This window comes from Colletotrichum higginsianum, chromosome 2 (assembly GCF_001672515.1).
Source record: "Colletotrichum higginsianum IMI 349063 chromosome 2, whole genome shotgun sequence".
Taxonomy (NCBI): Eukaryota; Fungi; Ascomycota; class Sordariomycetes; order Glomerellales; family Glomerellaceae; genus Colletotrichum; species Colletotrichum higginsianum.
Window position 1 is genome coordinate 1,347,324 of NC_030955.1, and position 27,707 is coordinate 1,375,030.

Genomic DNA, 27,707 nt, shown 5'->3' on the forward strand with positions numbered 1-27,707 from the left:
GCGACGGTCCAGATCGGATCTGTTTAGGTCCACGAGTCTCGAAGGCGAGAGGTGTGTGACGGAGACGGCGAGTTCGTCGTTGTAACCTCTTGTGTTCAAGACAAGAAAATTTTCAGGGACTGATAGCACACTCCAGACCCGTGTTCCAACGACCCATGTCCAAGCTAGCGAACAGAAACCAAACATCCTCCCGTATATGTCTACTCCCATCCATGGAGACTCCGATGCCAATGCGCCCATTCCCCTCGCTTTCCAAAGACCAAACCCCCCAAGCAACCCCCCCCCCCCCCCACATACTGCATCCCGTCACAGCTCCTTCTCCAACACCACAAACCATAAATCGTCCCGCAACGCCTCGCCCTCGTATAGCTCCGCGTAGGGAAACTCCCGCCTCTCCCCCGTCCGCCGGTACCCCCTCCGCTCGTAGTACGCGACCAGCCCCGTCCGCATCCAGAGCACCGTCATCTCCATCCGCCGGGTGCCCCACGCCCGCTTCGCGAGCTCCTCGGCGTAGCGCAGCACGGCCCCGCCCACGCCGCCGGCCTGCCTCGCCGGGTCGACGGCGAAGAGCCCAAAGTGCGCGAGCCCGGCGTCCCCGGCGCTGCGCGCGATCTCGCAGCACGACAACGGCGGCAACGGCGGCAGCGCCTCGGCCGTCGCCGCGGCGGAGGAGGAAGTCGAGGCGGCGTCCGTGACGTGGAGGACGACGACCTCGGGCGCCGCGATCTTGGCGAGCAGGGTGGCCTCGGTCGCGCGCTTGGCGGCGAAGATGTCGGCCTCGGCGGAGCTGCTGGGGAAGGCGCCGTGGTAGGCGGAGCGGATGAGCGGGAGGAGGGCGGGGATGTCGGCGGGAGTGGCGGGGCGGAAGGAGAGGGCGTGTCCGGGGGATGGGACCGTCATTGTCGGTGGTTGGTTGTTGGTTGTCGTTAAGAGATGTGTGTGTGTGTTTGTTTGTTTGTTTGTTTGCTTATTTGTTGTGTGGTCTTGTATCTTGGATGTATCAAGTTGAAGTGGCAGTCTGGCCGCTTGACGAGCTTGTCCGATGTCCTTTTCTTTTCGTTGTTGTTGCGCCTATGTCTTCGACTCTTACATGTTCAGAGCGACGGACGACGTGCTTTATATCCCAAGTTCTGAGAATGCATACAGACTGAACGAGATGAACGATGGCTACAAACAGGGGGGGGGGTGAGAGCATTTCCCCTCTGCTCTTTCGTCTCGCAAGAGTTGTCATCTCCAAAAACACTCCGGGTTCCAGATCCTCTCCCCCGGGGAGCGCCCCCCAAAGCTCCGAGATTCGCACAGCACGGAGACAAGTAGACACAGGGTATGGCTGAGTCCTCTCAAAAATCACTGGTCAGACACCCGAGCCCAAATCGGTATCCACACGGTAACCATGTCAGAAACTCACAAACTCACCCCGGGCCCGCGCCGGGCGCCGCTTAAAGTGGATCCACCGTCAGCCATGTCAAAAGCCATGTCGTTCCCAGGTCATCCGAAGGGCGCGCGGGTGCCCGGGACCCACATCTCGTCAATTGTCGTTGTGGTGCCCCACATCTTGCCGGAACACGCTCCGGGCGTCTCGGCGGAGAAGTACGATCTTCATCGCCCCTCATGGGAGTACCCTCATCGAAGTCCCTTGCTTTTCACAACGCATCCATGGCATTCTCAAGATACCCCGCATGTGCTGGGCAAACATGATATCAGCGATATCTTTCACTCATGTGTCCCCTTTTCGGTAATCGCAAGTGCATGATGGCAGACGTTCAGCAGCGCCATGCGGTGAGTAGGGGACTACTAGAACAACGCCCGGCGCATGGCGGGCGGTGCGGAGAATGTATTCATCAGGGTGCAAAAATTCTACAGCAGCGGGGGGTATCAATGCAACGCAGATGCTATGCCGTGTCATCACCCTCTTCTCGACTCTTTCTCGTTCCTCTTCACCCCATCTCAACATATCCATCGCGGAACCATTACTTCTTCACCTTGGGCGGCGGCACGTTGACGCCCTGGGCGCTGTTCCACACACTCTCGCTCACCTTCATCGGGATTTTCCGCCCCCGGAGCCTCTGATCAATGAGCCACATACCAACCACGAACTCGGCCTTGGACAACATGCCCCTCCGCCCGCGGTCAACCACTTCCCACACCTCCGCCAGTTCCTCCAGCGGCAGCCGCGACCGCCTCCAGATCTCACGCACCACGACGTTGACGACGCAGTCGGCGGCGTCGGGAGGGGGGGCAGTAATAGCTGCCGGCGCCTCAGGCGACTGGGGCGAGGCCACAAGCAGGACGCCGCGGTTGCTGGCCCACACGGCCTCATAGCGCCGTCGCTCGCGCAGCGTGATCTCGTCGCGCCACCGCCGCCGCGCGCCCTCGCGGTGCGAGTGCTTGTTGCTGGCGCGTTGGTGCTTCTTCTTGCGCATCTCATCCTCATCGTCCGACTTGGACGGCGGCTGGCGGAGCGTCTGCCGCATGCGCGGGGACTTTGTGCGCCCGGGCAGCATCGGGGCCGGCGAGAGCGTCGAGTTGCCCGTGTTCGAGGGCGTCAGGCGGGATGCAGCAAGAGATCCGGCCATGATGGCGTTGGACAGAGAGTTTAAGGGCATGTTGGTGCCCGACGACGACGACACAGGAGTCCGCCGGGGCGTCGCGCGGTTTGGCGAGCTGTTGGCCGAGGAGCGACCGGGCGTGCTTTGAGCCGAGCGCGTCGGACGAGGAGCTGGCCGGGCTGGGCCGTCGTCAGGCATGGCAGTAAGATCCGACTCGGCCGACACGAACGTGTCATTAGATGAGCTCGTGTCAGCGGTAGACGGTCGGGCCTCGGAGCTGGGGCGACGGAAGGGCTCCTTGGGGGGACCATGGCCATAGACTGACGCCATGCTCCGAGGCTGGGTCAACGGCGGCGCTTCCGAACCTTTTGCCTTACCGACTGAGCCACGGGGTTGTGGTGGTGTCGGCGGCCGCAGCTTGGCTTTGGACGCCGGTCTCGTCGGCTTAGGGGAAACCACCACTGTTTCTGCCCGTTTAACCACGGGCGGCGAGTTGGGAGCGGCAGTCTGTTGGGCTTTGGGCCGTGCTCTCCTCGGCTCAGGTGTTGCCGGAGGCACCTTCGACGCTGGTCTGGTGGTCTGGGTTATGGGAACCCGAGTAAGCTGCGACTTTGACTGAACCTCTGGTGACATGGTGATGGAAGGGTGGGGTTTCCTGGATGGCGCCATTTGCTCAGACTCGGTTCGCCTGTGGATAACTCGAGCCGGCGACAGCAGCGGGTTGGATGCCGCCGGCACGGGTTTCCTTGCCATCGGCGTAGCCTTGTCCTCCACAGGATTCCCCTCAGAAACCAGCGCAGGCGTCACGGGCCGCGTCTTCACCTTGGGCTTCGGCTTCGGCTTCGTAACCACTGGCTTCTGCACGGCGGAAGCCTCCTCTTCCACAATGCCCATCCTTGCCGCCTTGGCCCTCGACGGACTAAGTTCCCTCTCGGGTGTCGGAGGGCGCAACTGGGGCCTCACGACCCCACCGCCACTCCTCTTGACGGGATCAAGGCCGTCGGCCCCTCCCCCCTTCTCGAACATGTGTATCAGATGCCCCGTCGCCGGGATTGAGGTCGTGTCGGGCAATTCGAGGCTACTGACGACGCTCGACGACCCGGCGCTCCCGGGCCTGCCCCTCCTGGCGCCGGCGGACCTCGCGTGTTGCATCTGATGGAGCTGGTTCAGCTGGGCGGGCGTCAGGGACGCGGGGCTCGCGTGTGGCTGCGGCGTGGGCGACACGCTGCGGGATGCGGCAAGGGTCGCGGCGATGTAGCTGGGGCTCTTGGGATCGAGCCTCGTGTGCGGCGACAGATGGGCAGCGGCAGCAGCAGGACTCGACGAGAGGAAGTTGGACAGGCGGTCGCGCATGTCGGTCGTGCCATCGCGGCCGAAGCGGTCCCTGTCACCCGGGGTCGTCGAGAGGCTCGTTGTGCCTGTATGTTGGCGTTGCACTGGGCTCGTGCTCGTGCTTCGGTCGTAGTTGGAGGCGGTAGATACGGCAACGAGGCTTGCCCCGCGACGACGGCCTGTGGTGGGTTTCGGGGGCGGGATGGGCTTCGGCTGCGTCTTCGTCTTGTTGAAGGCGAGGTTCGCGCCCTTGAGGGCAGCAGCTGCATCAGAGGCACCGCCGGGCCCGGCGGCGGAGGCGTGGTGGGCGTGGTGGTGATGGTGGGTGTGTATCGTCATGGCGATGAACAGCCAGTGGGTGTCGTCGCGGGAGAAGGTGGCATCGGAGGAGGGGTGGTCGGGTTTTGATTCAATGGATCGGCGATGCTTCGGTCATAGTAGGAAATGCTTCGTGGGGGAGCGGCGGTTGGTGGGTGGGGGGTATTCGTGGTGTCGTAATGTTTATACAGAGGGATGAATGATGGATGGTGAATCGGATCTACTGGCGGTTCGAGGTCGCAAAAGGATAAAGAAGAACAGAGAATGGCCAACGGAGAAAGGTTCAAAAGGGTTTCGTGTTCGGCTGGGTCGGCGGCAGGCAGAAAGTGGGAACGCGGATTCGGTCACGTTCGCATCTCGGCGGCTGAGCTGCAGCGTGCTGCGGAGACGACCCTTTTGGGTGTGTGAGCGGACGGGTAGACAGATGGTTGGACGATTGGTTGGAGGAGAACGGTGTTGATGAGACAAGATGCTCTTGGTGCGAGAGAATGGCTGTAGAGTGCCGAATGACGTGACGAGTGATGACCGAGGAACGCGAAGAAGAATGACAGGAGATGGAAGACGGGAAATGGAGGATGGAAGATTGAAGATGGAACGAACCGGTGGCCCGGCGCCTTGTTTCCGGCCCACGCGGAGGGTACGTACACTACAATAGTAACTCGAGTACCGACCCGCCGTAGTGCCTTAGGTACCCAAGGTAGACACCAATCTAGGTATCCAGGTGCAACGGCCTTGAGCAGGTACGTACCTGGACCATTGAGAACCCGCCTGAACGGGTCCATGCCATCTCGACGCTTACACCGGACACTGACACGAAAAAGGTGTAATTCTCCTCTGATATCCCCCTCCTTAGGACAGAAAACACGTTCGTGCAGCCAGACCAGACAAGAGCGCCCCGAGGCACAGAAGAAGTGACAGGCAAAGCACAGCGGGGGGGGGGGGGGACCAGGCGACCTCCGCAGTGTCTAAAGCTTGGAGAAATGACGCACGTTGGTGGCAGCTCAACCACCAAACGACAAGGAACCGCACACCGCACACCGTAAACACCACCGATGATCTCGACATCACCGGCGTCATAATAGCGGACCTGGGGTTCCCCCCCCCCCTGGCCAGCCGGGCGGGCGCCCTACTCGCCCTCGCGTGTATTTGACCTGGCCGGTTGCCAGTTCATCTGTTCGAGTGTTTAGTTCTGCCAATGTCTTGTCCCTCCCTTAGCTCCCGTCATTGGCCTGGCACTCTTCATCCAGGCTTCCCACCGTTGTCTCCAACTTCCTGTGTTACGGGAGTATAGAGCACAGAAAGGTACCTGGGCGCATTCACACCCTTCTAACACGGCACCTCACTAATCACCGGAACCGCCGGACCGCTCGACTCGACTCGACTCGACATCACACCTCACATCACACATTCTTCTTCATTGGGGGACAATCGAAAGTATACGGAATTGTGTGATGTTGCCATCACCTCGTTTTTTTTCATGCCTAAACTAAGAAACAACCTGGCTGTCCTTGATGGATGCGCGGGATGAAGAGCACACAAACAGGAGTCCCGGACCCGACCGAGTCCGGCGCGGCCATCCGGACGCCATGGGGAAAAAAAGAAAAAAGAAGGAAAAAAAAAAACCCAAGCAAACTCCGATGCCAAACCCTCCTTTCCGAACCTCCCTTTGCTTTAATGACCAAAAAACATTCTACCCAGATGGGGGAATATGTCCGACAGGAACGACTCAAACAACCGCCGTGTGGCTGTCGTTGCTCGGGCGAGTCTCGTCAATGTTTATTACAAACCCCAAAGGCCGAGCGGCGTCCGCTCCATGATATGCACGAGGAATCAGAAACCGTAAAGGCCGCCGCGCCTCCATCACATATCTTACCACCCCCCCACTGCCACTTGAACAACCAAGTACTAACGACACGGAAAAGAAGCGAAGAAGCGTCCGCAGGCACCATGGGCCTTGGAAACAGCGGGAAACGTGCGTTCGCCGTGCCGTGGGGCCAAGTGCGATTGCGTCCTTCAGACATAAGGCGTAATGTAATCATCCGACATAATCATCGCGTTGAATTATTAATTCCGGGGCCAGCGCAGAACATCAAGACGCGATACGATACGAAGCACGGGGCGGGGTGCTTCGTTAGTACCCGTCTTCGTCCGTCCACTCACTACCCGAGATGATGCGGTTGCCCTCGCCGTCGCTGTACACATGCCCCGGAGGCGCCATCATTGGGAACGGCCGTGGTGGCCTTTTGGCGTCGTTGGCTGCCGGCCGAGATGCCGCTTCGGGTTCGAACCGCGTGCCGCGCGCCGCCCGCACCTTGGCGTAGTATGTGTCTGTGGCATCCTGCTCCGGCTCGCTGGCGTCGTCGTACGTCTCCCAGTTCTCCGAGCCCGTCACGTTACTGGATCCATTGGACGAGTTGGAAATCTGCCGCGGCGGTGGTGCTTGAGAGTAGGAAGAGGGCGGGTACTGGCGGAGAGTCGAAGAGTGGTAGTCGTGCTGGGAGGACCCAACAGAGTGGTGAGAGCTCTGCGATGCGTACGACGCGTGCGATGCATGCGACGCATGCGATGTGTGCGAAAGCGTCGAGTTGGCCCTCATGAGGCCCGGCTGCTGGCAGTCCTCATCGTAGGGGTCTTCCAGCTCGACCTGGCGCACGATGCTTCCGCCCAGACCTGCCATCTTGTATGGGTTCACCGGCGTCTCGAGCTCCACCATGTTGAGATCCCGCATCTTGGGAGGTGGTGCGCGCATTGGCGCTCCGCCCCGAATCGTTGCGTATCCATCCATTCTCGATGCCGGTCTGTCCAGCTGCCGCTCGGGCGAATTGGTGCCGTACTTGAGGTTCGTCAAGGGCGGACGTGCAGGAATCCGAGAGGGGCTGCCCGGCGGCCGGTTCAGGGTCTGCGCCCGCTCCCTGACGGTGCCCATAGCCGAGCCCGGCCGGAGGATCTCCTGGGATTTCGCGTGAGCGGAAAGGGGTCTGGGCTGAACTGCGCTGTTCATGTTGTTGGTGTTGCGCTTGACCGATGGCGCAGGAGCCGGCGTCCTGGCTCCGTTGCGGGTGGGCGGTCTCGCGATGCCTGTTGTGCTGCCTGCTGTGCTGTTGGCTCTGGCGTGTCCCTTGGGTCTGGTCATCGATGCCGGCGCCGCCGCTCCGGCGCCAGGCGTCTTGGATCGCGGGCCGGGCGCCGGTCTGTCTTCGGCCTCAATGACATCCAGGTACCGCTCGCCGTGGACGAGGAACGGACGGCCAAACTCGTCCTCGAATTGCTCGAGGACCCTGCGTAAGTCGACAGTGATCTTGGGGAGCTCCTTGGCGATGCGCTTGCGCATTTTTTCTTCTCTGAGGAGCTTGCCGGGGTCGCGCTTCTCTCCCTTTTGGCCTCGCAGCATGAGGCGAGACGCATCCTGGCTGGAGGCCGCAAGCTCATTGCGCTCGTGCGTGAGGCTCTTGTGTCGGTCGACGAGCTCGAGCGTCGGCGCGCGCTGTTCCTTGAGGGCTTCCAGTCTCTGGATCTCGCGCTCATGGGCTTCCAGGAGGGCGTCGCTGTACACGTCGGAAAATGCGGGCGTGAACTCGAGCATCTCGTCTTCCGACAGGTACAGCGCGTCCCACAGCTCCTGCAGCTTGTAGCGGGCGTCCTCGACGAAGAGGTGCAGGTTCTGTCGCTTCAGCTCGTTTAGCCGGTTCAGCTCGTCCTCGAATTCGTTGATCTGCCTGACGCCGCAGCCGCGGTTGCTGTTGAGGAACGCCTTCCTCTCGCCCATGTCGACCTCGAGCTTTTCCCAGAGGGCCTCGACCGCCGCTCGCAGCTCCCTCAGACGCTTCTCGCGGTTCTTCTTCTCGTCCGACAGCTTGTCGCGCTTCGCCCTGAGGCGCTCAATGTCCTCCTGGTGCAGGCCCAGCTGTTCGGGCGAATCGCGGTAATACTTGACGATGGCGCCGTCGGTCTGGGCTTGGGGAGTGCCCAACTCGGCCCAGAGCTGAATGATGTGCTCGCAAAGGGCCTTAACCGTTGCGACGCGACGGGTGTACTCTTCATAGACTCTCGTAAACTCGTGGTCGAGCTTGTCCACGTACGACGGCGACAGGTCGAAGTTGGGCGGGATGGACTGGTTCGGGCCGGTCGGGGGCAGGGGGATCTGGACAAAGGTGGCCTCGAGGTGGGACGAGTATGATTCCAGCGCTTCGACGAGTTCTGCAAGTCTGCTGTTAGCGGGATGAACGACCAGCGTGTGATGTCTCGCTGTTCTTCGAGGCTTCGACTTACTCTTGACCTGCTCGAATCGCTCCTTGTGGGAACGGGCAACTTGCTTGTGCCTCTCCTTGAGCGATTGCAAACAACGCGTCAATGGATATGTGATCTGGAGGTCGTCGTGGCGATCGCGGTGGGTGCGGTTATCGTCAAGTGACGCCTCCATTTGCTGGATGGTTGTGATGATGCGGCTGGCCTCCTCGACCATGTCTTCCTTCTCGCTCGTCACTAGGCGGACCTGGTCGGTCAGGGCCTTGGAAAGGGCCTCGAAGAGCTGCATGGTGAAAGCGTCAGCCTAGTCAGCGCAAAGGGAGAGCGGTTTGGGGAAGGCGTACGTGTTCCTCGCGCTTTTCGCGATCATGATTGGGAACGCCGATCTCGTCGAACAGGCCGTGCAGCTGGCCGATGATGGTGTTGACCTGCTGGGACAGGTAGCCGGTGTCCATGGTGAATTATGTCGACAAGACGGCAGCCTGGATTAGGTGTAGGGCGGAGAAAGAAAAAGGGCGGTTCTCCCTTCGAGTGCCGACTATCGATTGCGATTATTTTCGTGGGGGGTCTAGAGTGTAAAGAGCAGAAAGAACGGGCGCAGCGCAAAGAGGCTGGTTGTGCTTGTTGATGATGCTATTCGCAGTGTGGTGCGGTGCGGTGCGGTGCGCAACGAGTGGTGGCGCGACGGAGTCGATTTGTTTACTTTCCCCCCTTCTCTTTTCCTTCTTTTGCAACGGGGGACTAGGATGAGTAGATAGCGTATGGTCACCGAGCGATATGCGGCGAACAGCGCATCGTCCGGCAAGAGCACAAGAAACGGGAAGAGGCCTGCTGGGGAAATCTGCAGTCTCTTTGGATCTGTGAAGCCGGAAGAGATTTGTCTGAGACTGCCGACGGGGGGACCTGTTTTGACGGCGATGACGGCGACGACGATATAGTCGGTTGGGTTAGAGTTGATTGTTGGTGGGAAAGGGGAAGAAGACGGGATGGAGGAACGAGGTGGGGGGTGGCCGGGAGGAAAAGAAGGTAAGGGGGAGAAAAGAAGGTAGCGAAGTGGTGAGCAAGGCAAAGATGCAATTGAGCAGTTGATGGATCGCGGCGCAGGTTGGCGGAGGTCGTCGGTCGCAATGCAAAAAAAGGGCCAAAGGCGCAAAAGGTGCGAAAGTGAGGTGCAAAGTGGGCGGGCGGGAATGGGACGGGCTGGTCGAGGTTGGTGTTTTCCCTCTTCAGGCCTCGTGTGGTGGGGCTCGTCTCCACGGCAACACTTGTGACCCCTGACCGCTGCCCAGTTCATCCCTGCTCCTCCCTGGTCTCCCCTGTGCTTCCCTGGCTATCCCTGTCCTGTGCCTGGCAATCGCTGAAGTTGCAGTGGGGTTTCAAACCGGAGCTCCCCCGTCATTGGCTGGCGCTTTCCCGCCCATTCACGTCTCCACCCTTTGGCGAAAGCTGAGAGCAGGTACGTAGCGGCCGTCCCGTCACTGTCAGCTCAGCCCATTGGTCGGTCCGTCCGTCTTAGCTCAGCTGGCTGGGGGAGGCCGCGCCCTTAGCACCTTGAATTATCGTCTCTCCCAAGACTGGACTGTTGCATGAAATACCCGGAGGCTGGGTGTTGTTTCTCTTATCCACCTGGGAAACCCGATATCGACAACGATGACGGTCTCGTTTCTCTTTACAGCAAGCAACCTGACGTACGTACCTCTATCTCTCCATTCGGTACAGAGTATCCACGGATGGATACACAAGGGGAGGGGGATGGATCTGTGCCGGTTCACGAATGCCAAAGCCAAAGCCAAAGCCAAAGACGCAGCAAAGGCGGCGATTACGGGGATCAAACAGACGCCGCAATGCGCAAACAATCATCACCCGCAGCTCTAGCCGCGCATGCATCAGCCATGGACATCGGCATCGGCTTTGTTTACATTGCATGGCAAATATCGCCCCGTCGCCAATGGCCTCGCGCCGCTCGTCTGCAAGTCATCCAGCTGCCCACAGCAACCCGGCTAACGTCGAGTGTAAGTGCAGCTGCCTCGCATCGAGCTAAACTCATGCAGAGCGCAACTCTCTGTCTCTTACAGTTACACACACACACTTTCTGTCACTCTCACTCTCACTCTCATTCTCATCCACACTTTCACTTCCACTTGTACTCGATCCTTTCATGCACCACGACGGATCCTCCCTAAAAGGCCCGCCCGAGGTTCGTAAAATCAAGAAACCGATCTGCTCATTTCGGCTCTTTCCCATCCCATGTCCCCCCTTTGCTTCTCTCTCTCTCTCTCTCTCTCTCTCCCCGGTCTGCCCCGTCCTGCTGTGGACATCCTTGGGCGCGTGCCCCAGCGGTGAGATGCGGGCGCCTGCGCCTACGCCTCCGTGACAATCTCACGACGGCTGACGGAGCGACGAGCCTTGCTTTTCCCCCCTTCTTTTCCATTCTCATAACCGATACGACGGGCTAGTTTCCATGCACACACACACACACACACACACACACACAATCAATACTTAGACGATGGTGACATTGCAAGTCGTGGTGCAACACTCTTGAAAGCCATGTTTTCTTTTCCATGTTTGCAGTAAATGCCCAGCTCAATGCAACATTTCCTTCCCCTCTTTTCTCCACGCTCATCCACTTCCCCCTTCCAGCCAAGTCTAGACCTCTGACCCATCCATCCATCATCGCCTTGTCTCCGATCCTCTCGCTGTTCTCATTCTTTCTCGCCCTGGAAACCGCCATTCACGAAATGATATCCGTGTTTGTGTCCCATATTATCTGTCCCATACTATCTGTCCCATGCTCTCTCAATCTCTCTCTCCCTCTCTCTCTCCTCCACGTCTACTATCTGTGCGTACGGAGATTTCCTGGCCGACCCGCCGGACACACACAGCAGCTCGATCTCCTCCAGGCCTAAACCTATCAACAGGCCCGCCCGCCCAGCCCGACACGGCACAGGTAGCCGCCCACTAAGAAGCTTCTGGGGAGGCCTTTGACGGGAATCCTGTGCCGAGGTCTCCCTTGCGACTCTGCTTCTAGCGCACCCAGCGACGTCATCGTCACCTCGTCCAAGACGCGTTGCCCGGTGGATTCCCCCCCCCCGTCGCGATCGTGATCGTGATGTGATGGTGATGGTGATGATGTTCCCCAGCCCTGTCGTCCCAGCCCGCGACATTATCAGCCCTTGGTTAAGTACATGGGTGTTTGCGGGTGGTTGGTTCACCAACCCCGGTGTCGGTTCGCTGCATCAGGCGGCCCCATTTGAGCTTCTACACTCTTCTTCTTCTCCGTGTCTTCGTCCCTCGCGTCCCTATGGGACCTTGTCGTAAAGCAAGCCCATTGATACCCGAGCGGAGAACAAATTTGGGAGCATGGGTTCACAGTCCCAAGATCGATGGACAAACGCACCTCCTGTAACCATTGTGATATGATGATCACCCGCCACGGAACTCAAGCTATCGTGCGTGCTATTTATTTGTTCGGACAATTTTCAGGGCTGACGGGTCACCCCGAGAACCTTCGCCCATCTTCATTTGACAAGCGGTGAATTAACAGAGTCTTACACTTGCACCCAAAGTGACTTTTCGAGGCTTCGACATACCAAAGTCCCGGGTCTTGGCCGGTCATCCATTCGAGTTCAAGTTTTCGAGACACAGTTGGCCCATTGATCTTTACAATTTTTGTCGTGTATCGCGATTGTGACCAATCCGTAAACTCGCCTCATAAACCCGCCCATTTGTCCCACCCTCCCCAACATGCTCGACTTCGTCTACACCAAGCCAGCATCTATCTCCCCACGCGACTCAAGCGCCCACCATCCGCAGCTTGTTACACGTCCCGCCCTCGCATATCACTGGCCCCTTTCCCGTGCCCTCCGTACCAGTGCCATCCTGTCCGCCCTCCTGTCCGCCGACATGCTTCTCGTCCCCTAGACCAACTGAACTCGCGGCTCTCCTCCTCAGCCTCGCCCGTCGCTGGAAGTACCCCGCCGCCGCGAGCGCCATGATCCCCGCCGCCACGCCGATGCCGATGCCAGCCTTGGCGCCGGTACCGAGCCCGCCGCCGCCGCCCGCGGAGTTGGATCCGGAAGCGCCTGTAGCAGCTTCCGCCGAAGCCGCGGCTGCGGTAGCGTCAAGCGCACGTCTCGCGACGAACGAGAACATTTGGAGGACCAACGGGGGTATCTTGTGCAGTCCCGCCGCATGGTCAGCCGGACCGAGTCCTGTGAATGAAGACAAGGGGGGGGCAACACGGCCGGCTTACATGGTAGGTACGTACGGCCGAGTACGGAGGCCGCGCGTGCAAGCCGGGATCGGGTACGCGCGGACGGGGGAGACGAAATGCTACCTGGGGCCGCGGGCTGGCTGCGAAGAAGGAAAGGAAAACCGGACCAAAGATGCGGCTGACTGGACTTTTTGTGGAGGGGGTTCTTCGCTCTTTAGCCTGGGAGGAATCAACCCACCCGCCTCTCTCCTTGGTGCGGAGGATCAAAATCATGCTGGCATGGGTTGATCGACGGTAACCCAACAAGGAAGGTCAGAATCATCGGCCAAACACAAACGAGCGGGGGATCAACCTCGCCACGCCCTACCCAAGTTGCCTGCCTACAGGCAAGCCCGTCGCGGGAGTCATCCCCTGACACACACAGCTTGACGACATCCATACTCAGAAAGTGGAGAGTTGAAGAGTCTGTTGCGACCGTGGAAGCAGCATGGCACTGATAAGCCGTATGAGGAGTCTGAAAGATGCTCGGCTTATTTGTGCACCCTGCTGCGTTGACCGGGCCGTCGATCACGGCAAGAGTTTCCTGACAGTTGCGGTATGAATCAAGGTCTACAGGGGACTCTCCGCCGTTTCGTGAAATGCAAGGCACCTCTTCTTCTACTTACCACCAACAACAATCAGACTTTCAAGACGTAGTATTAACTGGCAATAAACATACCAGGTTCAACAGCTTATTCTTAATTATCGTGCTTGTCAGCTCACCGAGGGTAACGTTGCAATGTCCCCGGGTGAGAAGGCAAATTACTAAATTTCTTTTACTTACAAATTTCGTGGGTGACGAAAAAGGACTTTCCAATTTACTTCTTCATTTTTCGATTGCCAATTACCCACAAGCATAAAACTGCTGTTTTATACCTGATTGTCAATCTGATTAAAGACAGTTACGTTAAACCAAAGTCTAATCTGTATGAGCAAAAACAAAACAAGACAAAACTTGAGACTTAAGTTTCTTGGGGCTTGCATAACGTTGGATTGAATATCCGAGAAACTTATGAAGTCGTGTCCATGATCACAATTACCAAACTCTTTGATGTGATAACCCTGGTTCCGACTCCAACCCGCGGCAGTTCAGGCTGTCTCCCCCTTCTACGAACTCGGAACTCTCAACGGTCCCAATAGCTAACGATGTGTTCACAAGAGACACAGCAGCAAGGTCGGCGACGTCTTGGAAGCCATGACTGTTCTCAAGTTGGCGCAGGCATACGATCCCTCCACTCCGGTGCGATATCCCACGAGGTCGGCGCCGACGACGCCTTTTCCCGGTTTCGTGCCGGGCTCTGCGTGAAGGGACTGTTATGGCGGCAACACCACAGAACGACAAGACGATAAGATTATCACCAGCCCCGTAGAAACACGATGTTTTCGTTAGTCCAAATCGAATGAAATGGCTATTGATTCTAGCTGCAAGCTGTTGATGAGGCCTAGTAAGAGATAAAAATATCTAGTGGGCAAATCAGGGCAAAAGGCCGAAAGGGTAAAGGCAGGCCACAACATAAGGTTAGCAAATTGCTGCCCCTCTGGTTCCTCGAGGGCGTAATATCAACGTCTAATTAATACTATTAAACCATGCCGCCAAGGCATCAGAATTATCTATGCAGTGTCTTTCCCAGTCAAATCTCCATTTTAGACAGTAATTAAATAAGAATGCCCCCTAGTCTTGAGCCACAAGTCCTTATGTACAGACCCAAGACTCCCTAACCGGCCAGGTAGCGCCAAAAGAAGCAAGTTTGCTGAACGAACGCGGACGAGAGAGCCAGAACTCATGGGCACCACATCTCCACCTTGACGCCGCGGAGCTCCTCCAAGACGCCGAAATCCAGCCCGTGTTGCCGGAACGAGACGATGATCATGTCAAACGTCTCGAGCGTCTCGCGGCTCCACTTCTCGTCGGCCAGCCGCGGCGCCGCCGGCACGGCGCTCTGCTTCACCAGCGGGTCCGCGAACATGACGTCGACCTCGCCTGACTGGGCGAGGGCCCGCACGAGCTCGACGCCCGGCGAGTTGCTGAGGACGGACTGCCCGGCCTTGAAGCCGACGCCGACGACGAGCAGGCGCGGGCGGACCAGCGGGGCTGCCGCGGCGGCCCCGGCCTTGGCGACCCTCGTCAGCGAGTCGATGGCGCGGCGGGCGATAACGGCGGGCCGGGCCGCCATCTTCTCGGCGGCGGCCTCGAGCAACGGGAAAGCACTGTTCGAGAGGAGATAGTAGGGGTTGACGGGGATGCAGTGGCCGCCGACGCCGAGCGAGGGCGAGAAGGGCATGTAGCCAAAGGGCTTGGAGGCGGCGGCGGCGGCGACCTCGTAGGGGTCGATGCCGTGCGGGACGCAGGCGTCGGCCATCTCGTTGGCGAAGGCGATGCACATCATCCGCTGGCAGTTCTCGTACAGCTTCATCATCTCGGCGACCTCGGTGCGGCTGACGGGGACGAGGCGGTCGAAGACGCGGTTGTAGAGGCGCATGACGGAGGCCAGGGAGCCCGGGACGCGGTCGTCGAGGCCCGAGACGATCTTGGGGATGGCGTGGCAGGGCGGCTCGACGCGGCCCGGGTCGACGCGCTCGGGGGACATGCCGGCGTAGAAGCCGCGGGAGACGGCGACGGGCCCGAGGAGGTCGCGGGTCATGCCGACGGCGACGGAGCTCTCGATGACGACGGTGGAGCCCGGCCTGGCGTGCTGGGCGACGGTGGCGATGGCGCTCCGGAGGTACGAGGTGTCGATGCTCTTGTCGGCCTTGAGCAGGGTCGGCACGGAGATGAGGAAGTGGGTGGCCTCGTGGAGGTCCGTCTTGCAGGTGGTGAAGCGGATGCGGTCGCCGGGGAGCTCCGCGCGGACCTCGCGGATCCTCTTCTCGGAGACGTCGTAGCCGAGGACGTCGTAGTGGGCGGAGAAGGAATCAACGAGGTGGGTGCCGACGTAGCCGACGCCGATGACGGCCACGAGGGGGTGGTCATCGGGGCTGACTATGGGCGAGAGGTCGGCGACCTTGTCGTTGTTGTGCGAGAAGGAGTGTTCCTGGTACTCGGGGGGAGGTGTGATGGGGGTACGAGGGAGCTCGAGGTTGGCCTTGAAGGTGTCAAAGCCGAGCAGGTTGAGACCGAGTCCCTCTGGGGGAGGTGTTGCTGGGGCCGGCACGGAGAGGCTACGGCTGTGGGAGAATGGTTTATCGAAGGCGGCCTTCATGGTGGCGATCTGAAGGGGAAACGACAATGCGGAAACAGTAGAGGAGGAAAGGAAAGCGAGTGAAACCTAGAGCCGAACGAAACGAAGAAACTCGTCAGAGAAGGCTACGAATGGGAAGAGTTGTGACGACGCTTGTTCGGGATGGGTAAAAGGAGGGCGAAGCTTGGAGGAGGGGGCTTATATGCGTACGGATGGATACATGAAGGTGTCTTCTTCACAAGCAAGTGCCCAGCCACGCGTCAGTTGAGCTATCAAGGCTATGTGCCAAGTCACTCAAGATTGGCCAAGAATTGCCAATTACCACTGGCACTGACGGGGGATGAGTGGGGGAGAGGAGAGCAAGCTGAACGCTGGACGTGCTGGCAATCTGATAGATGGCAGGGAAAGGGGAGGCATCGCCAAAGAGACTACACAGCTCACAGGCCTAACTAACGAGGCGCCCAAAAAAAAAAAACCAGGAACCGAAAAAGAAAAAAAGGAAAAGGCTCATCAGGAGGAAAGACTACCGGTGCCATGGTGGAAGTTGACAAAAGAGAACTAGCGCCGTTGTCGTGATGGACCTGAGAGAAACAAACTAGGAGCGGAGCAGGGTCCGTCAACATCCTACGAGTCCGAGCACGACCTTCCTGCCACCCTGCTGTAACTCAGAAGTCGTCTGCAAGAGTATTCCGCAGGAGTCGTCGTCGTCGTCGGGGAGTATGCCATCTCCGCCGACCGCCTCAGGGTCTCTTGGCACAGCAAAATGTTGCTAACTTTGGCCGTAGCCAGGGGACCTGCGTTTCGACACAGGAACGTCATCAGCCACATGACCTGTTTGGGTAATAGTGACCGAGAGTGGACGGCCTCCGCAGACTGTAGCAACCTTGGCGCGGCTCTAGTTGGAGCGCAGGCGGGAGGGTTTGATGTGACTTCAAGGGGAGGGAGGGAGGGGACGTTGGCGAGAGTCGGGTTATGTAAATAAGAAGCATCAAAGGAGACATTCTTCTAAGACATATAACACGAGACCTTCATCGGAGGTGGCGGCAAACACCCGGTTCCGGCATAGTTCGAGTGACCAGGCCGCCACATGGACGCCCCCCCTCCCCCGTTTTCCCCCTTTGGTTTTTTGTTTCCCCGGACAGTCTCCTTTTTCTTGCAGTCCGTCTTCTCTCTCTTTAGGACATACTTCACGGCGGCAACGGCAAAGTAATCGCCGGAGCACTTGAACCGGAGCAAGCAGTTATGTGCGGTTTCCACACCGTCAGCTGTTCGGGAGTGCTGAACTCTCCCTCCCGAATCCCTCCGATGCGTCGAGCCGTTGGACCTGTGCCACCCATCTCCGCCCACATCATCGCCTCCTGAGCCTGAAGTCAATTTCATCCCTTGGTAATTTGACAACGGGCGGTCACATGATGACTCGTGACTTACAGGACGAACGCACGCGGGGTGTATACTTCTGCACAGCGCCGTTTACTGTCCAACCTGAAGGAGGCCTTCAGCAGCTAGCAGACGCTAGCACGGACACATTTAATGAAAAGCTTGGCCGGCCGGCATTTTGGGAGACCCTACCTACTCTTCGGTCCCAAGAATCCGGGACTGGGCGAATCCCTTGTCTGGCTCCCGCTTCCTCGACCCTTCGTCTATCCCAGTCATGGGCATGATCAGCGCACTCAGGAGGTTCCAAGAGATCCGGCCAAGACCACGAGGTCGAGACGTGGTTCTGGACCCTAGATCTCGTTGTTGTACTCTGCTCGGGATGGATGGGGTCGAGGCTTCCATGGGCCATGAAACAACTTCCAGACGTATTCTCATCGTCGTTGCGATTATACTTCCGCATGAAAGAGACACTGTTCTGTCCGTACCGTATGACGTAGTCTCATTTCTCCATCTTTGCGGTCATGTGAAAATCCATGTTGGTTGCTCTCTCTCATGGACCACCCAGTCTAATCATCTTCCCTCGACCCAATCAATGGCCTTGACATTACCGAACCCCCATAAAGAATTTTCATCTCGCTCTCATTATGATCATGGCAATCTCGCAGTGAGGCAACTTGTAGCACCCCGTACTGTGCCGGGCTGATGTGCAGAGAGATTAGGAGGCTGAAGCCACACGCGGGATCCCTGAATGATGTTCCTTGGGCCCCAAGCCACTCACTTAGTTCGCGGTTCTTAGAGCCTTGGCATTTAAGCTTAATCAGGACTTGCTTTTTTGGGGGTAAACACGTTTCTTTAAGGATTCACTCACGTTGAAGCTTGCCATATGGCCCCTCCCCAAGCCTCCAGACCCCGGTTGGTGCATAGCGCCTCAGCCGCCGACTGCTAACAACCCTCCAGCGTCTCAACGTCGACACGTAGTGCGCTGCTATCACCAACCGTGCCCTCAATATCTATGCCGTGCAACGTTAGCCCAGAAACTGAAGAGGGGGGGGCATTAGTTGACAGCATTGAGCTAATCCCATTAGCCCTTGCTGAAAAAGAAACTACATCTCTGGAACGACTGACAGACAGGGAGCTCCATGAAGCCCGAGATCATTATCAGATTGGTACCGAACCTCGGTCTATCACACCCATGAACTGATTTGTGCTCGGACGCATCGACGGCGGCCGTATGTAGACCAATCAACTTTCCTCGAGCCGGCCGCTCAACCACATCTATGGCCTACCCGCGAAGAGAGAGAGAGAGAGAGGCGTACAAGGGACCTCTGGGGTTGGCATCCATCATCAGGAGAAGCGAGCACAGGCTTGCCAAGACCCTCGCTTTTGACAAGAGACGGTTGACCTGAAGCTTCATAGCACTCGGCCCCGTACCCTTATTTGGACTTAGTAGCCTGTCTTCTCGGGTCTCAGGCCAGGTCTTTGGGTCAAGGTCCTTGCAATAGCGAGCTATTCCCTTGCTGCTTCGACAGCGCCTGCCATCCAACCCACCCGTCTGTGAAGCTGCTGATTGTACTGTCACCTCAGGCACTAGTCAGAACTGACGATGAAGCAATCTTACATGCCTCAATACCAAGACCTCCACCGGCCGAGTGGCGTCCGGCTTCTAAAACGGGTTCCTCTAGGTCCATCCATCGTCGTATCGACACTGGTGGAGCGAGGGGAGGCCGGTAACCTTCTCCGAGCAAAGCCGGTTAAAACCAATGTCGTCGCTGGACCGGCCCACGATGGTTCCTTGTTTCCCTTCTTCTTCTTCTCCCCCGTTGGCTATCCCATCCTGAGCATCATACTCGGCGAAGTTCTCACCCTTCGTGGTGTTTTCACACTCCTTACTCCCGACATCTTGTCGGTGCCGTTCTTTTCCACCCGGGGATACTCTGTATCCTAGCCACTCTTTGTCCCCTCATCCCACGCAAGACACCGCGAAACATCATGGCTCGCCCCGAGATCTCGCGGCCCAAGTCCGTCCATACCGAGGACAAGCGGTGGACCGTCAAGACGCTGTCCCAGCGGCTGAGCTCGCAGTTCTCCTCGGCCCAACCGCATCCGCATCCTCCTCGCATCTCCCGCCCCGGGACGCCCAACTCGTGGCGGAGCCAGGGAGAATGGGATGCCTACTCCGCCGCCAGCGACAGCCGGCCGGGCAGCCGGCGGACCTCCACCTCGTCCAGATCCACCAGCAGCAGCAGAAGCTATCGTGGCAAGTCGAGGGAGAGGCGCAAGACCAGCGGCAGCTCCCTCAGCCAGGACGACGGCTACGTCGTCGAGAAGCCGTCCAAGTTCGTCACCGACTTCGGCTGGCCCATCCTGCCGGACCCCCTGAACCCCAACAAGAAGCTCACGCCGCGCCAGCTCACGGCGCAGAGGGTCTGCTTCATCCTCGTCGTCTTCCTCCTCAACATCGGGCTCGCCGCCGTCGCCTGCTTCGGCAACACGGGGCTGGCGACGCTCGTCTTCATCCTGTTCGTCAAGTGCAAGGACTTCCTCTCGTCGCTGCTGTCGCTGGTCTGCCTGACGGGCACCTCGGTCTACCGCCGCTTCCGCCCGCCCGCGCCCGTCTCGCAGCGCTGGATCCTCTCGCTGATCCCGGCCTACTCGGAGAGCGAGGAGCAGCTCATCAAGACGGTCTACTCGCTGCGCGACAACGGGTGCGCGCCGCACCGGCAGGTCATGTGCATCGTCCTCGACGGGAAGCCCAGGAACATCAAGACGGAGTTCTCGCGCGTCGTCGCCGACATGGAGCGGCCCTACCACTCGCTCAAGTACAAGAAGAGCACGCTGCGCATCACGGCCGGCTTCATGCAGGACGTGCCCGTCATCGTCATAGAAAAGGTCAAGAACAGCGGCAAGAAGGACTCGCTCGTCCTCACGCACGACCTGTTCAACGCGCCGCGCGACAACATGCCGACCTACACCCGCCTCCTGCGCGAGGAGGTCTGGCGGACCATCCTGCCGGCCCTGACCGAGGGCACCGGCTTCCGCGCCTTCGACATGGTCTTCTGCACCGACGCCGACTCCGTCATCCACCAGGGCTGCGTCGCCAAGCTGGCCAACGCGCTCGCCCGCGACAAGGACGCCATCGCCACCTGCGGCCTCGTGCTCGTCGAGCTGGAGCCGGGCTACGAGTGGTCGTTCTGGAACCTCTACCAGCAGCTGCAGTACACCTTTGGCCAGTTCGTCCGGCGCCGCGCCGAGGGGTTCATCGGCAAGGTCACCTGCCTCCCCGGCTGCGTCACCATGGTCGCCGTCCGCGACGAGATGGCCGGCGCCATCGCCAAGTACGCGCGGCCCGTCAAGGAGGACTGGGTCGTCCACCACCAGGTCCAGAACCTGGGCACCGACCGCCGGCTGACGTACTGCATGCTCAGCCAGGACGCGAAGCTGCGCACCGTCTTCGTCCCCGACGCCGTGTCCGAGACGGTCGCGCCGCAGTCGTTCAAGCACTACGTCCACCAGCGGCGGCGATGGGGCTCCAACGCCTACTTCAACAACTACTTCTACTTCGCGGGCGAGAACATGATCCTCATCACGCGCATCGCCGCCGCCATCGACATCGCCCGCCAGACGCTCGTCTACTACCGCGTGCTCAACACCATCCTCTTCATCCGCGCGCTCGCCCACTCGTTCCACTTCCTCGACGTCCTCCCGCTGCTCGTCGTCGGCCAGTTCCCCGTCATCTGGTTCTGCGTGTGCCTCGCCGTCGAGCCCGCGCTGCGCCAGCGCGCCCACAAGATCGTCCTCGGCTTCTTCGTCAACAAGCTCGTCTCGCCCTTTATGTCCATCATCATCTTCACGGCCGTCGCCATGAACCTCGGCAACGCCGTCTGGGGCATGTCGGGCGTCACGGCGTCGTCCGCGCCGGCGACCCCGGCCATGGACAAGCTGTCGGAGGCGGAGGAGGGAAAGGCCGGGGTGGAACGGCCGGAAAGCCCCATATCGCGTCCCCCGTCGCCGCCCGAGGTGCTCTGAGCAGCCTGCAGCGTTGCGGGTCTGCAGAAAGGCACCATTGCGGTTTCATCTCGCGACATTTACCCTTCCATCCTTACCCCTGACTCATTTTGATGAAGGGTTTAATCAGTTCTCTATTTGCGAAATATTGTTGCGTAGAAAATAGGGAGCGTAATAGTTAATTACTATAATGAATTCAGTGTATATAGTTCATCGTACTGACGGGATGGATTCCACTTCGCACCAGCTTGTCAGTGCCATGACCTGACCTCCTTGGACTCAACTTTGCAACCGCAGAATTGCCAGCCAAATCGCAATCAGAGGCGATTTCTCGAGGAACACAGCCCGAATTCCCCTTCAGTAAATCGCTCATATTTGTCGATAGCCTTGACCAGAATTTTCCAATATCCCATCATATCCCACTTTCCGATCGTCCACTCATAATGAACACCGAAGACGCCATGCCCCGCGCCAACGCCAGCCGCTATCAACAGTTCCATACATGAACCCGGCAGACAAAAAAGAAGAAAGAAAAGGCCGTGACCTGCCGTTTGCGAGCTGAAGAAACTAGTTGTCAAGTGCAAGCCACAAACTGGACGACTAGCTCAGTCCCAAGAAACAAAACTGCCTGGCGAAGATTGATTCTGCCAACTCCGCTCCGACAGAGAGACTCGCGGCGCACAGAGACCTGCCTAGCATGATCCAGGGCCGAACTAGCGCCATGTGCTCCTGAGTCAACCCCTGGTAATGGGCTGCACCGGAGAGGATGGACATCTTACACCGGGCTGGGTGGCGTATGCATCAATCGAGGCGGTACGTACCTCCGGTGTAAGGGGGAGGCTCCACCCCGGTTCCCGCCCGGACGCCCGGACGGACCCTCTCGGCCCAATTTGGACCTCCCGTCCTACACCTCCCACTCCGTTGGGATACTTGGGATGTTTGGGACAGGTGCTGAGAAGCTAGTTGAAATAACGACTACGCCAACATCGGACCACAGCGGAGGAGGAGGCGCCATCCTGCTGCTGCCAGTAAGTAGCAAGCACAGCAGTCTCGGGTTCTGAGGAAACGCAAATGCCGACTTTTTGCTACCTTCAGCTTCGGAGATGAGCAACATCCAGTTTAAGCTAGCTGGACTTCTCATTCGAACTACGAGCGCAACGGCAGACTAACATCTGCCAAGTCTCGACGGGCTCGTCCTGCAAGATCCAGCGCCTGGCGCCCATTGGTTGAGATGCGAAGGGTCTTCTGTGCTTGCGGACGGCGGTGGCATGAGCCCCAGTCTCTGAACTTCACGAGTCGTACCGCAGGCAAGCACTCGATACTTCTCTCCTGTTCACTTTGCTTCCCCCATTAGGCATCCCAGCTTGCTAATATGAATAGTTAGCCAAGAAGGAGAACGAGGCGCCGGTTCCTTGGATCCCGTCTACGTGATCTACGCTAGCGAAGCGATAGTCACCGTATCCACGCAAGCCCTGCCGCCATCAGTATCACGCAAGTCGGACTCGTTAAAGCTGCCTTCCCGGAGCATAACGACCGGCATGTGACGGCATCTCCTCCCAGCACAGCTCACTCACCGTTCGAGCCCCCATCGGCGAACCTTGGCACATCCTATAATAGACACATCGTCGTCCTGCTTCCCCGTCCGGGTTCCCTTTTCTCGCCAGACTCTCCAAAACACTGCCAATCAACGAGCTCTCAGTCCCTCGCTACCTCTCCCACACACTCTTTTGACAACTTGTTATTTGCAAGGTTTCGCTCGTTTAAACACCACCACACCACATCACCCACCCACTCACTCCCTTGTCACTCACTTGAGTCACTCAACACAATCCACACCATGCATCTCCTCAAGTCTCTCGTCAGCCTCCTCCCCGTCGTGGGACTGGTCTCGGCCGTCGCCATCCGCTCAAACGGCCCCGAAGTCGACCCTTCTGCATCGGCTCCGGCCGCCGCCGACCCCATCCCCCCCTCCGTCTCCAGCGGCCTCAACAACCGCGTCGCCACCGCTGTCATCGACACCACCACCTCCGTGACCAAGACGGTCAGGACGACCGTCGCGACCGAGAGCCGTATCATCACGGCTACTTCCCGCGTCACCGTCGCGACGGAGAACCTTGTCCTCACCCACACCCAAAGGACCACAGCCGCCACCCAGACCCTGGTCCTGACCTACACCCAGCGGACCACGGCCTCAACTAGCACGCTCGTCCTGACCTACACGCAGAGGACCACGGCCGCCACCGAGACCCTCACCCGCACTGCCCGTGCCACCGTCGAGGCCTCGGAGACTGTGACGCACACCCCGACCGTCACGGGGGAGCCGACGACCGTCCACAACACCGTGACGGACGTCACGACGCTGCCCAGCACCGAGTACGAGACCAAGACGGAGTTCTCGACCGTCTTCCTCGACGAGACGACGACGGTGCCGACCATCATCTACGCGACCGAGTACTCGACCGAGACGCGCGTCCAGACCGTTGACGAGACCACCACCGTCGGCAGCACCGTCACCACCACGGCCACCGCCGTCGTCGACACCACCGTCTACGAGACCCAGGTCGCCGTCGTCGAGTCCACCCAGTACAACGTCGCCACCGTGCCGACGACCGTCTACTCGACCGAGATCGTGCCGACGACCTCGTACGCGACAGAGATCGTCAACTCGACCATCACGGCCGCCGTCACCGAGACCGCCACGGCCACCGTCACCCGCACGGCCACCGTCACGGACCAGTCCGTCTGCCTGTACCGCTACGCCTACATCACGCGCACCCAGACCGCGACGGTGGCGCCCAAGTACTTCACCTACACCGTCTCGACCGTCACCTGCCTCTCGGCCGCGCCCACGTGCGACTCCCGCACCGGCAACTGCAACAAGTTTGCCCGCCTGGTGCTCAGCGCCGAGCCTACCCCCGCTGCCTAGATTCGCTTCTAGAGGGGGAAAGGGGGGATCGAGAGTGTCATCCAGCGTCAGCAATCATCACCAGCGATAGACATAGAGGGTCCTTCTTCCATCTGGTCCTGTCAGCAGTCCCCTCCCTTTTTTTTTCTTGTTGATTTTGGTTCGCCCTAGTATCCGGGCTACTAGTAGAAGTCAAGCGTCGGAGAGGGACAGGAGCCATGTAATGAGTAATGCGGAGGTGTGGTCTTCTCCTCTTCTGCCGGCCCTCGAGGATACTGGCTTAATAAAAGATGATTCAGGACGATCTCCAAACGGCATACGGGTTTGAAGTTGACGTATAGTGAGGCACACTGGCGTCATGGAGGAAGAACATGTGGGTAGTCAAATGCTGCTATGTGCAAGTCCATGAGGACATGGCCAGTGGCGTGACTAGTCAAAAGCACGCGCCTGGCGATAGATACAGTTCATATACAGAATGAAAAGAAGAGGAAGAAGGAGAATAATAATAAGGGAAGAAACTCATGTGACAGTCGTGCAGGGACTTGTGGTGATGATGACTCTCACTCAACTCAACTCACACGTCCTCGGCCCCCTCAAAGATGGCCACGCCGAACCTCCGCGTCCACGTGCTCCCCTCGCTGTCCTCGACGCCGACGTCAAAGTAATCGATGCCGGCCTCCGCGCCCGCCGCGTACGTCGCCTTGCCCCCGCTGACCGTCACCTCGCCCTTCTCGGCGCCCGTCACTGTGAAGCTCGGCTCCTTGAAGCCCAGCGCCAGCGCGGCGAGGTCGACCTCGACCGAGCCGGACGGCGACACGAAGGCGTGGGGTTCGGCCAGGAAGTTGAGGTACCCCTCGATGGGCGTGTAGCCCTCGCCGCCCGTCGAGCCGTCCCACCAGTCGGCAATGCCGTCCCCGTCGGCGTCCCACGCCGCGCCGCGCTTCGCCGTGGGGAAGTCCTCGAGGCCGCCGGCGTCCTTGGGGTCGTCGATGAGGCCCTTCTTGCCCGAGACGGAGCCGACGAAGGCGGCGGTGCCCGTCAGCGTCTCGTTGACGATGCGCGCGTCGTGGGCGTCGCGGACGGGCTGGCTGGCGCCCGAGTCGGAGAGCACGCGCTTGTAGGCCTCGGTCGACGGCTGGGTCTCGACGTGCGGCTCGAAGAAGGGCTCCGGGAAGAACTTCTGGTACGTCGGCGCCGGGTCGAAGGACACGTCGGCCCAGCAGGCGATCTTGGCCGACTTGCTCGCGGTGCCGTCGCCGCCGGGGTACTGGACCGAGTCCTGGTCGAAGACGCCGGGCATCGAGTTGCCGGCGCAGTGGTACTGCTGCATCCCCGGCATGTTGTCCTCGTACTTGTTTTCTGCATGTCAGCTTTTATGCGATGGCGTGAGACGGATGGAAAAGGGGACTCACCGTGGCGCGGAGACCGTATGTGAGCGTCGAAGCCGGGCCCTGCTTGTAGTAGTTCCCGACAAAGTTGACCTTCTTTGCACCTCCATCGGTCACACGGTTACCTAGGTAAGAGTCAGCAAACATCGCAAGGTCAAATCCATGGACCAGCTCACACAAAACTTACCAAAGTTGTAAACGACGTTGTTGCGGATGTCCAGCTGTCCGGCAAAGGCGCCCCTGTCATCGACACCGCCGCCCAGGCTCCAGCTACGGCCCTCGGCGTGGGCGAGCAGGTTGTGGTGGAACGAGCCGACATCGCCGCCGATCGTCGCGCTGTATCCGTGGGCGGTGCCGGCGGGGTAGTTCTTGTGGCCGGCGACGTTAAGAGGCTCCGAGATCATGTTGCGCTGGAAGGTGATGTTCCACGCGGACCGCGAGCTGAATGCCTCGTCGATAGTCCATCCCTAACAATGACAGTTAATGAATGATCTAACCCCTCCCCCCCGTAGGAGGGACTACATTGTAGGCTTACCATGGAGCAGCGGTCAAAGATGCAGTGGTTCGAGCCCTGCATGCCCATGCCGTCGATGGTCTGCCCAGAGACCTTGCCGGGTCGGACGCGCACGTGGCGGAAGATGACGTCCGACGCGCCCGTGAGGCCGAGCGGGTTGCCCTGGATGACGATGCCCTTCCCGGGGGCCGTCTGGCCGGCGAGGGTGATGTACTGGTCGTTGACGGAGATGCGCGCGGTGGTGGTGATGACGCCACCGACGTCGAACACGATGATACGAGGGCCCTTGGCCACCGTCAGCGCGTAGCGCAGAGTGCCCTCGTCGGCGGTGTCTTCGAGGCTGGTGACCTTGATTACCTTTCCACCACGGCCACCACGGGCGTAACGGCTAGAGATATGTCAGCGGGGGGGTTGTCGTTGTTGACACGACGGTTTCTCGTCGTGGTTAGGGGGGGTTAAGGTGAGACTTTACCCCCAGCCTTCGGCGCCAGGGAAGGCAAGCTGTGCGACGCGGAAGAAGAAGACGCGGCCGGTGTAAGTGGTCGTCCCGGAGACGACATCGACTCGCCAGTAGAAGCTGTCCACCGTGTTGAGGCCTGTCAACGCGGTCAGATGAGAGTCCCATCAAGCAACATGGATGTGAGAAGCAGAAGCAGGGACCAAAAACTCACCGGGCAAAGTCGCACTGGTCTCCGTGACACCCGTGGCAACGCTCTTCAGGTCGGCGGGCGACGTGCCGAGGAAGACGTTGTACGTGACGCCCTCGGCCGATGCCGGGGCGGTCCACGACGCGGTCGCGGTGTTGTCGTCGCTGGCCTCGATGCGCTCGTCGCGGTGCTTGGGCGCGGGGAAGCTGATCTGGTCTCCCAGCGCGGGCGCGTCGACCTCGAACCCGTTAATGAAGGCGCGCTTGTCGGCGCCGCTCGGCGTGTACACGACCTTGACCTCCTGCGCCGCGTCGGCGACCTCGAACGCGACGTACGAGGCCGCCGCCTGCCAGATGTTGTCGACGCGCACCGACTGCTTGAAGCCCGTCTGGGCGACCTGCCCGTCGACGGCGATGTCGAGCGTCGCCACCTCGGTCAGCGCGTCCCAGGCGTTGTGCCACGTCAGCAGCGTGTGGTTGCCCGGCGCGAGCCCCCTGATCGAGAGGGTGAGGGCGGAGCCGTCCTTGTTGGAGGTGCTGATGCCCTGGTTCACGACGCGCTCGCCGAGCGACGAGAGGAAGCGCGTGTACTGGTACTTGTAGTAGTTGCCCGAGAGCTCGGAGCCGGCGCCGGCGGCGAGGCCGAAGGTGACGTCGCCCTCGGTGATGTTGCCGACGGTGATGTTCGCCTTGGCCGATCCCGGGACGGTCCAGGTGATGTAGTCAGCGTCGGCGAGGTTGCGCACGTTGGCCGGGTTGAGTCGGACACGGATGGGGGCAACGGCGGGCAATCCCGTGGACGGGGCCTGCGAGGCTTCCGGAAGGCGGGAGGTCGCGAGAGTTGTCGGGGTCGGGCTGCCGGACGCCGGGGCCGATGCCGTTGCCGAAGGTGGGGCCGATTCCTGGGCGGAGGCAGCCGTCGCCAGTACGGCCAGGGCCAGGGCTCTCAATACGCCCTTCATGATAGGTGAGAGGCGAGGCGAGGGATCAACGA

At 59.6% G+C, this 27,707-nt stretch overlaps 8 protein-coding genes across 8 annotated transcripts; 2 read left to right on the plus strand and 6 right to left on the minus strand.

Moving 5' to 3' along the window:
- Nucleotides 1–306: 306 nt before the first annotated feature.
- Nucleotides 307–900, minus strand: CH63R_02164 (Acetyltransferase; the record flags this gene model as incomplete). The annotated part of the gene is made up of 1 exon (XM_018297139.1): nt 307–900. The coding sequence occupies one exon, from the start codon at nt 898–900 to the stop codon at nt 307–309; it is 594 nt and encodes a 197-aa protein (XP_018161955.1).
- A 1,070-nt stretch (nt 901–1,970) lies between these two features.
- Nucleotides 1,971–4,220, minus strand: CH63R_02165 (Increased rDNA silencing protein 4; the record flags this gene model as incomplete). The annotated part of the gene is made up of 2 exons (XM_018297140.1): nt 1,971–2,118; nt 2,311–4,220. The coding sequence occupies 2 exons, from the start codon at nt 4,218–4,220 to the stop codon at nt 1,971–1,973; spliced, it is 2,058 nt and encodes a 685-aa protein (XP_018161956.1).
- A 2,110-nt stretch (nt 4,221–6,330) lies between these two features.
- On the minus strand, nt 6,331–8,899 carry CH63R_02166 (Microtubule associated protein; the record flags this gene model as incomplete). Its single annotated transcript, XM_018297141.1, has 3 exons — nt 6,331–8,396; nt 8,469–8,727; nt 8,789–8,899. 3 exons carry the CDS (start codon nt 8,897–8,899, stop codon nt 6,331–6,333), a joined length of 2,436 nt encoding a protein of 811 aa, XP_018161957.1.
- A 3,340-nt stretch (nt 8,900–12,239) lies between these two features.
- CH63R_02167 (uncharacterized protein) lies at nt 12,240–12,599 on the minus strand (the record flags this gene model as incomplete). Its single annotated transcript, XM_018297142.1, has 1 exon — nt 12,240–12,599. One exon carries the CDS (start codon nt 12,597–12,599, stop codon nt 12,240–12,242), a length of 360 nt encoding a protein of 119 aa, XP_018161958.1.
- A 1,881-nt stretch (nt 12,600–14,480) lies between these two features.
- Nucleotides 14,481–15,899, minus strand: CH63R_02168 (UDP-glucose 6-dehydrogenase; the record flags this gene model as incomplete). The annotated part of the gene is made up of 1 exon (XM_018297143.1): nt 14,481–15,899. One exon carries the CDS (start codon nt 15,897–15,899, stop codon nt 14,481–14,483), a length of 1,419 nt encoding a protein of 472 aa, XP_018161959.1.
- Nucleotides 15,900–19,244: 3,345 nt separating this feature from the next.
- Nucleotides 19,245–21,281, plus strand: CH63R_02169 (ESV-1-84 protein; the record flags this gene model as incomplete). Its single annotated transcript, XM_018297144.1, has 1 exon — nt 19,245–21,281. One exon carries the CDS (start codon nt 19,245–19,247, stop codon nt 21,279–21,281), a length of 2,037 nt encoding a protein of 678 aa, XP_018161960.1.
- A 1,816-nt stretch (nt 21,282–23,097) lies between these two features.
- CH63R_02170 (uncharacterized protein) lies at nt 23,098–24,186 on the plus strand (the record flags this gene model as incomplete). The annotated part of the gene is made up of 1 exon (XM_018297145.1): nt 23,098–24,186. One exon carries the CDS (start codon nt 23,098–23,100, stop codon nt 24,184–24,186), a length of 1,089 nt encoding a protein of 362 aa, XP_018161961.1.
- Nucleotides 24,187–24,739: 553 nt separating this feature from the next.
- On the minus strand, nt 24,740–27,675 carry CH63R_02171 (Pectate lyase; the record flags this gene model as incomplete). Its single annotated transcript, XM_018297146.1, has 6 exons — nt 24,740–25,516; nt 25,578–25,678; nt 25,741–26,020; nt 26,089–26,455; nt 26,540–26,663; nt 26,739–27,675. The coding sequence occupies 6 exons, from the start codon at nt 27,673–27,675 to the stop codon at nt 24,740–24,742; spliced, it is 2,586 nt and encodes an 861-aa protein (XP_018161962.1).
- Nucleotides 27,676–27,707: the final 32 nt, after the last annotated feature.